The sequence below is a fragment of the Babylonia areolata genome, chromosome 9, assembly GCF_041734735.1.
Source record: "Babylonia areolata isolate BAREFJ2019XMU chromosome 9, ASM4173473v1, whole genome shotgun sequence".
Taxonomy (NCBI): Eukaryota; Metazoa; Mollusca; class Gastropoda; order Neogastropoda; family Buccinidae; genus Babylonia; species Babylonia areolata.
The window spans coordinates 20,734,677-20,747,904 of NC_134884.1; the positions used below are offsets into that span (position 1 = coordinate 20,734,677).

Here is a 13,228-nt window from a genome sequence, read left to right on the forward strand (position 1 = left end):
TAATGCCACTGAAACGGTGCTGATGATGGGGCAGCAAAAAAAAAAAAATATATATATATATATATATATGCGCGCGCGCGCGCGTGTGTGTGTGTGTGTGTGTGTGTGTGTGTGTGTGTGTGTGTGTGTGTAAACAACCCTCTTGAATAATAACAAAATTCAAATAAGATAAAGCATGCAAGCAAAAACAATATTTGTATTTGTATTACTCTTTTTGTCACAACACATTTCTTTGTGTGGCTATAATGTCAGGGTCAATATGTGACAACAAATGATATCACAGGGATCTTTTCTGTTGCTGTTGCTTCTGGCAACAAACTACCTGTCCTATCCACACTGATCTCTAATCTCTTAAACCAGTCCCGGGAGACACAGCCACCTGTGGGGTTGGCCGGATAATTTGGTAATCAATGAAAAGCAACAAAAAACAACAATAACTGAATATCTTCAAAGCCACAACGGCAAGCTACAGACGTTATTCATAGCACCACCACCCTGCTGTCACAGTGTGTGGGCTTGACCACTTCAATGGTTTGGGAAGAATCTTGAAGTACCCCCTCTCTCCCCCTCTCCCTTCCCCCCCCCCCCTACTCTCTCCAAAGGATCCAGGCGTAGTCGTTAAGAGTGGATAACTCACCGGTCTTCTATCTCTACCCTCAGACATGTCATTGATGTCAGTGGTCGACAGGAAACACACGTACAAGCCCTGTGGGAGTTAGTGTTCAGATCTGCTCTTCCCAATGTATAATGAAAAAAAAAAAAAACTACAATAGTGCTCCCTCTTCCACTGACCTGCTGTGTAACACGATGGCCATAACAGACTCCATTGCTCCTTTCCAGTTGCACTAACCCACTAAAAACGTTGAGCTCTGCAAGAACGAACGGTGAAAATGACTGTGTCTCATCAGCAAAAGATTATTATTATTAAAAATAAAAAAGTTTCTCCGCATGTTGGCCTATATTCGTCCCAGTGATTTTAATGTATCAATATCTTTATCGGTAGCTCAAGGAGGCGTCACTGCGTTCGGACAAATCCATATGCGCTACATCACATCTGTCAAGCAGATGCCTGACCAGCAGCGTAACCCAACGGGCTTTTAATGACAAAGCCCAACTCATTACGATGTCTTCCACTGTAAATAGAAATCCCAACAAACTCACACATACACCCATCCTTACGTTTTTGCGACAAGTCAAATCACAGTATCTACTTACACGTACGCCCGACTGCCATTCTATTTTTACTAACAAAGCAAATCTAAGCATTCATTTCACGTCTGAGGTATTTCAGTTGTGAACGGAAACCTTTGTCAGATTAATTAAGACAGACAGGCCAGTACAGACCAGGTGCCAGTTGCATTGCTTGGTTCTAACTTTTTGACAGTTACACGTGACTAAATGCCTACGTGTGAACGAACTACGCCTTTGGTCATTTCCATACTGCACACAGTTAGTAGCTGGTTACGACCATACTATGCTCTTCGTCCGAGCAATGCAACTGGTTCCAGCGCTCTGTGCATACCTGTTGGTCACATAATCTGCTTCCTTCACCCGCCCCACCCCACCCACTTTTTCATTTCTTCCTTTCTTTTTATAGCACAGATTGACATGTTTACATGTCAACAGCAAAGTGAGAGCTGTATTATCAATAGTTTCTCCAGTCAATGGGAAACCATTTATAGCTTAGTCTTTTGTGAAGGACTATGACTCTCAAACTAGGAGGCAAAATTGCACTGGATCTTAGTGCTGCAGCCTTGTGAGCTGGTTGGCCTTTGGGAACCATCCCAACGCCGACTGTCCTAAAACCCTCTTGGCTGAGAGAGTGGGGATGTACTTAGGCAAAAAACACTCTCCACTGTAATCAAATTCTTGCCCAAATAGTCGGAACAGCAGTTGCCTCCTCAGCTGTTCTGATGGTCATAGTCGGACACGACTGACTATCATACTTTTGAAGAGAAGGAGAAGACGACGAAGAGCAACAACAACAACAACTACAAGAAGAACATGAAGAATATAAAACAAAAGAAAAAAAAAACAAAAACACACACACACAAAACTAGAAGCAAAGACAAAGAGAAAAAGTAATCAGAACAAGGGCATCAGTCCTAGTTTATGATCAGGTGTGAGGTCACTTCTTTTTCTTTTTATTTTATTTTATTTTTAAACAAACTTACAGTGTTTGTTTTCACCACCAGTTTATCAGGTGACCCACTTTAGAAAGATAAAGCCTGCAGCGGCTGAAAAACACGTTGTGTTACTGAATCACAGACACATAGATAGCAGTGTCTTTGCATTGAATGAGTCACCTTCCTTGACATCCACCACAACGCCATTCAGAAAATAAAGATTAAAAAAAAGAGAGAGAGAGAGAGAGATAAACATATAAGGGTCACTGTAGTGAAAAAGAAAAAGAAAAAGAAACCGTATCAGTGATAAATAACTCCGTGAATGATGACTCAGCACAAAGTGTTTGACTGATTTATTTTCTCTTTCAACTGGTGCACTGTCACTGTTTTTGTTGTTGTTTTTTCGAACTGGTTCATCTTGTTTTATCACTCGTGATGTCTTCTTGGGTTTGACCCACACTCAACATTCAGAGAGGTAGCGAAGAAAGAAGTGGAAAACGAAGACAGATAAGAAGAAGAAGAAGAGAGGCAAGGCCTTCAAGACTCACTTGGGATACACTTTAAAAAAAAAATCTAATCGTTAAAATGTGTTCTGTATTTGTTATTATAAAGCTTCGGGTTAAAAAAAAAAGAAAAGAAAAAAAAAGTCCTAACCAGGTTTGAACCCCGCGTGTTCGGGTGAGAAGAAACTGTCTTACCCATTACACTATCGTGGCTACCTTAAATAACGTTCTAAAATTTAATATTTGAACATACTTTTTTAAAGGGCGATAAATCAATTGCGGTATTCGCAGTGAGAACGCTGTTTAAATCATATTATTCTGGTGCATCTTGGGCATTAAAAAAATCTTTAAGGGCAATAAAAAATTCTTTTTAAGCTCACGGTAAAGGAGACGTGGCTATCGCCGCAATCACATTGGAACATTTAGCTGTTTTCTCTAGATCTAGATAGACGTACAAGTTTAGTTACACCCGCCGGGAATGTAGTACGACACGGTCGATTCAATTTCTCTTTTATGTTCATTCTAGTTTAATAGTTTTAAAGTTGATATGAAAATTTAGAATTTTGTTAAACTAATAACATGTAGAGCCAAGTACAAGTACTTCTAAACGTCATATGAAGTGAAAAGGACTTCATTTTGAGAAAAGTCAAAACTGGAAATTTTTTCGTTTCATCGTGATCAATTCAAAGCTATTAACTCACGTGGTTTACAATTTTTAACTGTGAATTCCGACTGATTCTGTGGATATTTTTTATGGCAGTTTGGGGCATAATCCAGTAAGCGATGAGGCGTTCACAAATCTTTCTCTGAATAAATATTTAACGGTCTCCTTCTCCAACTTTCCATCACATGTTATCGTGTATTGTCCTTTGAATATAGGACTGAACGGGCAGGTTAACAACTTGAAACAAAATGGCGTCGTTCGCGTTCGCGAAGAATATGAGCACGCGCTTTGAATGTGTATAAATATGTGTATGCAATTGATATTTGCCCATGACCTTCAGGGCTCAGCCAGTAGATCTGTAAAGTCCACTCGCCATATTGATTTCAGTATTTTCCGAAAAAGACCACTTGGGCGAATGAACATAGTGAAAGCCCTGTACATTGAGAAAAAAACACACAAGCTTTTTATGTATTGGGTATAATTTCAAAATGTAATGTTTAAGATGAGAAAGATCAGTTTAAAGCAAATTAAGTCCCCTAGCATTAATTACAGAGTAATTTCCCTTCTTTACTATCTGCACCAAAACGTTTGCAAATAAATAAAACTTCCATGCTTAGCAAAAGAAGTTCCTGTTTGAACAAAAAATGATAATAATGACTGCTCTTGTTGTTGTGACAGAATACCAGATCAAAGTGCCAAGTTTAGAGAATACAAAAAATATAAATATAACAGTAAATGCAGTTTGCATATAATCTGGCTTCTTTTTTATTTTTTTGTGCCCATCCCAGAGGTACAATATTGTTTTAAACAAGATGACTGGAAAAAAACTGAATTTTTCCTATTTTTATGCCTAATTTGGTGTCAACTGACAAAATATTTGCAGAGAAAATGTCAATGTTAAAGTTTACCATGGCCACACACACACACACACACACAACCGAACACCTGGATAAAACATAGACTCACTTTGTTTACACAATTGAGTCAAAAAGGAGGAGAAGGAGGAGAAAGAGGAGGAGACGAAGAAGAAGTAGGAGGAGGAGGAGAAGAAGGAGGAGGAGGAGGAGGAGGAGGGGGGGGAGGAGAAGGAGGAGGAGGAGAAGAAGGAGGAGGAGGAGGAGGAGGAGGAGAAGGAAAGAAAGAAAGTAGACGAAGAAGCAGCAGCAGCAGCTGCAGCACTAGTAGAAGAAAAGAGAAACCGCAAACACATGTACATAATATACACTCACTTACACACCCGCACACTTATATGCACTCGTACCTACAAAACACACACACACACAGAGATTGACTGACAAACGTAGAAACATAGAGAGAGAGAGAGAGACTGACTGACTGACTGACACAAACGTAGAAACAGAGAGAAAGAGACAGAGCGACCCACGGACAGACAGGCATCTAGATACAGAAACAACATCATGCAGTGAGCGAGAGAAAGACGGACGGCGGTAGGGCGGAACAAGGATCACGACAGAGACACAAAAACCCAAGTCAGCAAAAAATAAAGCAGACTGCTGACAACCAACCACAGTGTCAGCTGACAGCTTCTATTGATCCACACAGGGCACGGCACACCGCGAAACCGGCCGTCTAGCACGTGATTCTGACAGCTGCGTGCGACCATACCTACACTGACAGCTGCGTGCTGCCATACCGACACTGACAGCTGCGTGCTGCCATACTGACACTGACAGCAACGTGCTGCCATACCGACACTGACAGCTGCGTGCTGCCATACCGACACTGACAGCAACGTGCTGCCATACCGACACTGACAGCTGTGTGCTGCCATACCGACACTGACAGCTGTGTGCTGCCATACCGACACTGACAGCTGAGTGCTGACATACCGACACTGACAGCAACGTGTTGCCATATCGACACTGACAGCAACGTGCTGCCATACCGACACCGAAATTCTGCTTGAAAGCTTTGCAAAAACCAGACGGCTGTTTGTGTAATTCTGGTGTTTTATAAACCCTGAAATTCCTTACTGAATCTATTGTTTAGTCAAGGTGAAGGTTGATTTTTCTTTCCAAAAAGTTTAAACCAATATTGATTTGAACGGAAACACCGGCAGACACTGAATCTAATTTTCACACAGAAATGTCTATTACATTCCATTCTTTATTATACTGACAGAAGAAGGCTGATGTAGTGATAATGTTCTTTGAGTGTCAGGGGATTGATTAAATTTAATGTCATCTATGAATGTGGGCGTGTGGGTGTGTATGCGTGCAAGCGTTCCTATGGCTATCCTCTGTGTGTGTGTGTGTGTGTGTGTGTGAGAGAGAGAGAGAAAGCTAGAGAGCTCGTGGGTGCATAGAATTATGTGTATTCATGTGGTGTGTGTGTGTGTGAGTGTGTGTCTGTGTATGTGTGTGTGTGTGTTTGTGTGTGTGCGCGCGCTAATGCGGGATTGTGAGTGTGTGGCACAAAGTTCAAGAGTTCTGTCAGACCATGCAGAATTTAATTTAAGAGAGAGAGAGAGAGAGAGAGAGAGAGAGAGAGAGAGAGAGAGATGTTTAGGGAATGGGAAGAGGGAAACAGGAGTGAGGGGGAAAGGGGGAGTTGGAAATCAGATCCCCCCTTCCCCCTCGCTCGCGCGCGCGCGCGCAACACACACACACACACACACACACAGAGTGATATATGGTCGCCTTCCAATGATCAGTGTGTGTGTTAATGATCCAGTCCACTTCATTCTGGGGACTGCTGATTGTTCTGTTAGCCTCCCCTCCCCCCTTCCTAACCACCACTACCACCCCCCCCCACCCCCCCCCACCCCCATCTATCTGCCTCCTCTCTCTCTCTCTCTCTCTCTTGGTTCCTTTGCTTTTCGACCTGTGGAAAATGTCTGTCCTGAGACATGCCTGTGTGTGTGTGTGTGTGTGTGTGTGTGTGTGTGTGTGTGTGTGTGTGTGTTTGTATGAGGTGTGTTTGTGTTTGTGTGCGTGCTTGCGTACATGTATGTGCGTGTGCTGTGTGTCCGTGTGTATGTGTGTGTGTATGCGTGTGCGCGGCGTGTGTGTTAACTGATCCGTGAAGGCCAGGTAAAACTGCATCAGACAATAGCAAAGTGCGTTCAGTCACCGGCTGTACAGACAGTATCGAAAAGGGAATTAAAAATGATTACCCATTCTCACACTCTCACTCCAACCAACCACTACCACCACCACCAACGACACTCACTCTCACCCACCACCCCAACCACCCCCTGTCACACACGATCACCATCACGTTCACCTTTACAAGCTGGGGTTAGTCACAGTGGTCGTGATTTTTTTTTTTTTTTTTTTTTTTTTAAGAACGATCGTAAACCTGCCACACTCAACATTGTAGGGTGGACTTGGTCAAGACTTTCGCTGTTTGTGCCAAATCCTGAGAGGGCCTTCACACACACACACACACACACACACACACACACACACACAGAGTGACACATACACACACGCACACGCACACACACACAGTCACACACACACACACACACACATAGTGACACATGCACGCACGCACGCACACAGTCACACAGAGTAGAGAGGGGGAGGTGGGGGGGGGGGAAGAACTATAAGTACCACAGTTGATGTGATGACGGTAAACTGTTGTCACACACACACACACACACACACACACACACTGTACAGCACGTCCGCTCACGCTGAGAAGAGTTCAAAGACCTGTTTTCAGTTCCCGTTGTGAATGTTGACTTTGTCACTTTCCTTTTAGGGCCATTGATCTATTCTCACCTTTTGCGTGGGTCTTGGCACACGCTTTCTCTGGCGAACCCGGCTGATCACATGTCTGAATAAAAAAAAACAAAAACAACTACAGCAAAACATGTGACTTTCCTGTTAACTGACAAGAACGGTAAGAACAATAGCAGTAGCAGAACACAACAAACTAATTCGTTTTGTACCACACAACATGTGACAATTACACTGTTAACGAAATCAACAACAATAATACAACAAACTTACATGCTACAGCAAATTATGTGACCGCTGTTAACAGCAACAGAAACTAACTGTGTCATTCTATAGTACGTAATTGTGACAACTACAACAACACCCCCAACAATAGTTTACTACAAACTATATAACTTTGTGCTATTGGTGCCAAGTACTGTCAGTGATTATGAGATTCTACCACTTACGTATTGTGTTGTCTGATGTGTTTTGAGTGTGACGTTGTGCGTCATGTTTTCGTGTGTGAAGTGAACGGGAATAGATTACGGGCACAGATTTCGGGCATAGATTACTTAGCATTATTTGTTTTGCCGGGTGTTTGTCCAGGGGTCATGAATAGAAGCTGTCATTTTTTTTTTACTCACTTATATAAACAAAGTGTAATTTCCAGGTGTTCGTTTGTTTGTGTGTCTGTGTGTCAGCGTGTCCGTGGTAAACATTTTTTTTACGGTGTTTAAATGCATGTTTTACGACACATTGATTTGTAATTCATGTGAGCATTTTTTTTTTTTTTTTTTTTTTTTTACATGGAAGGGCGCTGCATCAAAATAATCACAAGTTATTATTGACTTGTTAGGTACGACGTTCAGCTCGTGTGACTATTGTTAGCAGCAGCAACAGTGTGGAGAATTCAAATCTTGCACTTCAAACACACCGCCGGCACTGATGTGTACGACTGGTCTCACTATGACAGACATTGATGTATCGTTTTGTTTATGTTTACCTTCTCCTTGACATACTGCACTCCAAACCTATACCGACTTCAAAGCGCGAGCGCGACCTGGTTTTCCAACCAAGCACAAAACTGAGAGAGAGAGAGAGAGAGAGAGAGAGAGCAAAAAAAAAAAAAAAAGGTGTCGTGCACGCGCGCTGCACACAGACGTCCACACACGTGGCTCGTGCTGTTTACATTCCTGCCTCGCGCAACACGAGAGCAATACTGCCAGCAGTTCAAGGTCAAAGGTTATGTTTCCGTCCCGAGGCCCGATGACGTCATGAGGACGGTCATTGGCTCGTCACCTTCGCTGACATTGCTGCTGGTGTTGATGTGCATTGTGCGGCTTCTGCACCCTCCTGGCGCCTCCAAGCTTTCCCACGTGAAACGGAAAAGTGTCGGATGTCCGTTCAAGGGTCCTGACCGTCTGCCGTGGCCGCTTTCAGTGAAAAACCCGCTCTACTCTCCGTGTCGGGGAACGACCTTGAGCCGGCAATGACGGCCAGAGGGAAGGTCTAGGACGTTTGGGTGAACGCTGTGTGTGTGTGTGTGTTGTGTGTGTCAATGACGGGCTGTGTGTGCGTGGTGGAGCTGACTTTGCAAAGAGGAGAGAGAGAGGCCCCCACTGCGTTCCACTCGGCCGCTGAGAAAGGAAGCAGCACACTGCTATAAATATCTGTGAACTGGGATTGTTCGTGCTAGGGGGGAAAAAAAAAGAAGAAAAGGTGAAGCAGGTAAACAAAAAAGAAAAAAACCCAACACCAGCAACACTTGGCTCAGACAGCGAATGTGTGCTCGAAAAGTAGAGAAGCTTCCAGCGCTGGTTGTGTGCGAGTGAGAGGTGTGTAAACACCGTGTTGTTTTCTTCTCACCACCACCACCACAGCTACCCGCCAACGCTGCTACTACCACTACTCCTTCTTCCCCTCACCCCTTCCACCCACCCACCCACCCACCACCACCCTCTTCACCATGTTGTGGGCATATAATAAGACGGCACCACTCGGCACAGCTTCGCCACTGCAACACTCCTCAGTCTTCCTGCCATGGCGTCGGGCTTGCCGCAGCGGTCGTCGTTGTTGTTGTTGTCGTCGTCGTCGTTGTGGTTGTTCTCCGTCTCTTATCCGACAGTAGTAGTGGTGAGCTCTGTTCGCGGTGTGCGCGAGGACTGTGCTGCAGGTAAGCATGTACTTCTGTCCCTGCTCCTGTTCCAAAACGGACTGTGAGAACGAGGAGGATGTGTTGATCTACTTGCCCCGCAACCTGTCGTACGCGGGCGAGAGCTACCTGGATCGCTACAGCGTCAGTTCGGCGTTCGTGCACAACGCCAAGTTAGAGAAACAGTTGTTGCAGGCGGATGTGCAGGAGCAATACCTGAAGGCGGGAGCCGCCGCTTGTGCCGAGGCTGAGAGAGGAGGATTCACAGAGGAGGAGACAGGAGCAGAAGGAGGAGCAGAAGGAGGAGTAGTAGAGAGACCGAGAGAGGAGGAGAAAGAAGAGAAAGAGAGAGCGAGAGAGAAGGAGGAGGAGGACGAAGACGACGTGGAGGGCAGCGACAGCGAGCACCTGCTGGGAGCACGTGCCATGGCGCGCCCCGTCACCTGTTCCGAGGACCCGGCCGTGTTCCGGGGAGGGCCCGACAGCTATGACGTCAGCGGCGACACTGCCCTGGCCCTCCCCTCCCCCACCCCCGTGTCCGCGTCCTCCCCCCTCCTCCCCCACCTGACAGTCACCATCGAGCGCGACAAGAACCCCGAGCGGCAGTCGGGCTTCGAGCGCTACGTTGGGCAGACGGCGGAGTCCCCTGACTCTGACCTGGTGAGCGAGGAGGGCATCTTCGTCAACATGATGGACGACCTGGACGGGCTGGGCGCGGGGCCGGGCGGCAAGTGCACGCTGAGCGAGGCCAGCGACGACACGTACGTGTCGGGGGACTCCATGTACTACAGCCCCGTGGAGGTGGACGACATGGAGGACGAGCACGTGCTGAAGGTGTCGCTTGAGGAGGCCGTGCTGCAGGCTGCCATAGACTTCCAGGCACCTTCCTCATCATCATCCCCCCAGGACCACCACTCTTCCTCCCGCCCCGCGGAGCACGGTGAGGAGGAGAACGGGGTCACCCTCCCCCTCCCCCACGCCAATGACGGGGAGAGCGGGGACGGGGACTGCGCGGCGACACACGCCGAGAGCGGCGAGGGGGGTGGTCAGGCCGGGGATTGTGCAGCAGCGGGACCGGAGTCCGGGGCAGGGAGCGCAGAGGACGCTGTTGTGACGCTCAGTGGGGAGGACGATCAGTCCCGCGCGTCCCCCGAGGCTGTGTTGCGGAACACGGTGACGCCTCTGGAGATCCAGCTGAACGACATGGCCCTGAGCCAGCAGGCAGACGGCGGCGGGGAGCGGCCCGCCCTGACCTCCTCCTACCGAGACCTGCTGTCCCCGGACAGCCCGCTGTACGAGGATCGGGAGTTCAACTTCACCCGCACCGAGCTGCGCAAGTCCACGTCGCTCAAGTCCACCAAGACCCCGCCGGGCACCCCGCGGAGGAAGAAGGTGGTGCGTTTCGCGGACGCCATGGGGCTGGACCTGGAGTCGGTGCGGCACGTGCTCAACCTGGAGTCGCCGCCCAAGATCCCGCCGTCGGCCATGAAGGACCTGCAGGCGGGGCTGAGCGAGGACCGCAAGAACATGGGCTCCCGCTACATCTCCGAGACCTTCACCCAGCCCGGCGCCGACCCGCGCTTCAGGGAGCGGGTTCTGGCCGACAAGGTGGTGCTGGAGAACGCGCTTATCGTCACGGGCGCCATCACGGGCGTGGTGCGCGTGGCCAACCTGTCCTTCCACAAGGCCGTGCGCGTGCGCTTCACCACCAACGGCTGGGCCTCCTTCCACGACATCGCCGCCTCCTACATGGTCAACTCCAACGACGGCCCCACCGACCGCTTCTCCTTCACCCTCGTCCCTCCTCCGGACTTTGTTCCCGGGTCCCGGCTGGAGTGCGCCATCTCCTACTCCAGCAACGGCGCGGAATACTGGGACAACAACTACGGCATGAACTACGTGTTCGAGTGCTATGCCAAGACGGTGCCCACGGAAGCGGAGAACGCCTGGATGCACTTCCTGTGACAGGCCCCTGGGGGGGCTTGCTGGCCGGACTCACCTGTCCACGGAGAGAGGGATGGGGTGGGGTGGGGGGGACGAGAACAGGGAGTGTGCGTGAGGTTTTACTGACTTGTTTGTGCACGAACCGACCGATGGGGTTAGAAAGTTGTGTGCTGTTTGATTCTGTATTACTAAATGAAAAAATGAAAGTGGGGTTGTCCAAGTCACGAACACGTTTACTATGTACTACTACTGCTCCTTCCTGTCTTCGTCATCAGGCTTTTTTTGTTCTGTAGTATTGGAGCGACACATAGGTTTCGTTCGAGAGAGAGAGGGAGGGAGAGAAAAAGAAATCAACTTGTAGTGTTGACATCATATTTCGACGTACCCTTTTTTTTTTTTTTTTTTTTTTTTTTTTTTAGGCGTGTTTCTCAAGAGATCTTGTACTTTAGCTTGTGTTGAAAACTGTTCGCAACGCTTCTATTTTTCGTCTTTCGGGTTGTTTTGTTGGTGTGTTGAGATGAAGCCAGGGAAAAAAAAAAGACGTTTATTATGTGTTGAGGTTATTGGATTCGTGGACTGCCAGACTCAACTCTCTCCCAAGTGTGTCGATTTCTTTCACCAGAGGAGGAGCCGGGGTGTGGTGGTGGTGGTGGTGATTGATGGTGATGGTGGTGGTGCTTCAAGTGGCGCCCGACGAGCGGCTAGGATGTGGCCAGGACGAGGTATGTGGGGGTTTCGGACAGCGGACAGGCTCTCAGTGTGGCTGGAGGTGAGGGGAGAGAGGGGAGAGATGGAGGTGTCCAAGTCTGCTTGGTGGTTCCGGCAGGTCCGTCCCCACTGATCCACGGCGGACGGATTTCCGCATCAGCGTACCAATGGGAATATAGTATGTGGATATCTGTGTGTGTGTGTGTGTGTGTGTGTGTGTGTGTGTCTGTGTTTCTCTCCCCCCACCCCTCTCTCTCTCTCTCTGTGTGAGCGTCTTGTGAGCGTCATTGTTTATGCGTTTGTGTGCGTGCTTGCCTGCGCGCGCGCGCGCGTGTGTATATGTGTGTGTGTGTGTGTGTGTGTGTGTGTGTGTGTGTGTGAGTGAGCGTCTAAGTGTATGTTTGTGAGCGTCTTGTGTGTATGTGTGTGTGTGACTGCGTGTGTGACTGCGTGTGTATGTGACAGTGTGTGTGTGTTACTCTGTGTGTGTGTAGCTAGACATGCCCGAAGGAAATGATTTAAATTAATTTTTTTCCCTGTTTACATTGCACTTCAGATGAGAACAGTTCGTTTTCTTCCTTCTCTCTCTCTCTCTCTCTCTCTCTCTCTCTCTCTCTCTCTCTCTCAACGCTGAATAGTTTATTGCAGTAGAGAACGATAATACAAAGTAAGACATGCAGTTCTGATTCCCCCCCCACCCCCCACCTCTCCTTCTCCCCCCTCTCCGTCATCTCAAAACAACCCACAACGTCGCTTGACCGGGAATAATGAAAGAGAGTCGAACTAAACTGCGTCTTTTTTTTTTACGAATTCCCTCACGAACACAACAGATTCGGTTAGCAGAAACAGCATTCATGAGAGGGGGGTGGGGTGGGGGGGTTGGGGGAAGGAGGAGGGTGGCACGGGGGGGCTCGGGGGGGGGGGGGGGGAGGGAAGCTGCAAAGAGTGTGGATGCCGGGGAGACGGCCGGAGGGAGGAGGAAGGGAAGGAGGTTGTCGCTGACTGAAGCCGACAGGAAATCATTCTTAGAAACGCACACAGGTCGTACACTGCGAGATATTTCGCTATGGTTATATTATTATTATAATTTTTTTTTTTTTTTTTTTTTTTCCCTGCGGAGAGAAACAAAACGAATTTTTATTTTATGAAGCTAGTTTGCATAGCTGTTTTTTGTGGGTTTTTTTTTTTTAACATCCAGCCCTCAGGGACAAAACAACAACAATAACAACAATCAGCAAAGAAGCGAACAAACAATCCCAACCGAAAGAAATATGAAAAAAAACCCAGCTGCATATCTAGGTGAATAACTAACTAAATAAATGAATGAAAAATTAAATATTCTTCTTTCATTCTTTAAAAAAAATATATTTTAACTTTTTTTTTTTAAGGAAACACTATCAGTCGTTTAACATTATCAAAATTTTTTTTTCGATATTCATATG

The 13,228-nt window shown here is 47.3% G+C and overlaps 1 protein-coding gene across 1 annotated transcript in view; it reads left to right on the top strand.

Moving 5' to 3' along the window:
- Positions 1-8,417: 8,417 nt before the first annotated feature.
- LOC143286127 (uncharacterized) overlaps positions 8,418-13,228 on the top strand; it is a 42,662-nt gene continuing 37,851 nt past the window's right edge. Inside the window, exon 1 of the mRNA XM_076593720.1 lies at positions 8,418-11,964. Within this exon, the coding sequence (XP_076449835.1) occupies positions 9,162-11,099 (1,938 nt within the window). The 5' untranslated portion in view covers positions 8,418-9,161 and the 3' untranslated portion in view covers positions 11,100-11,964. The remainder of the gene's footprint in view (positions 11,965-13,228) is intronic.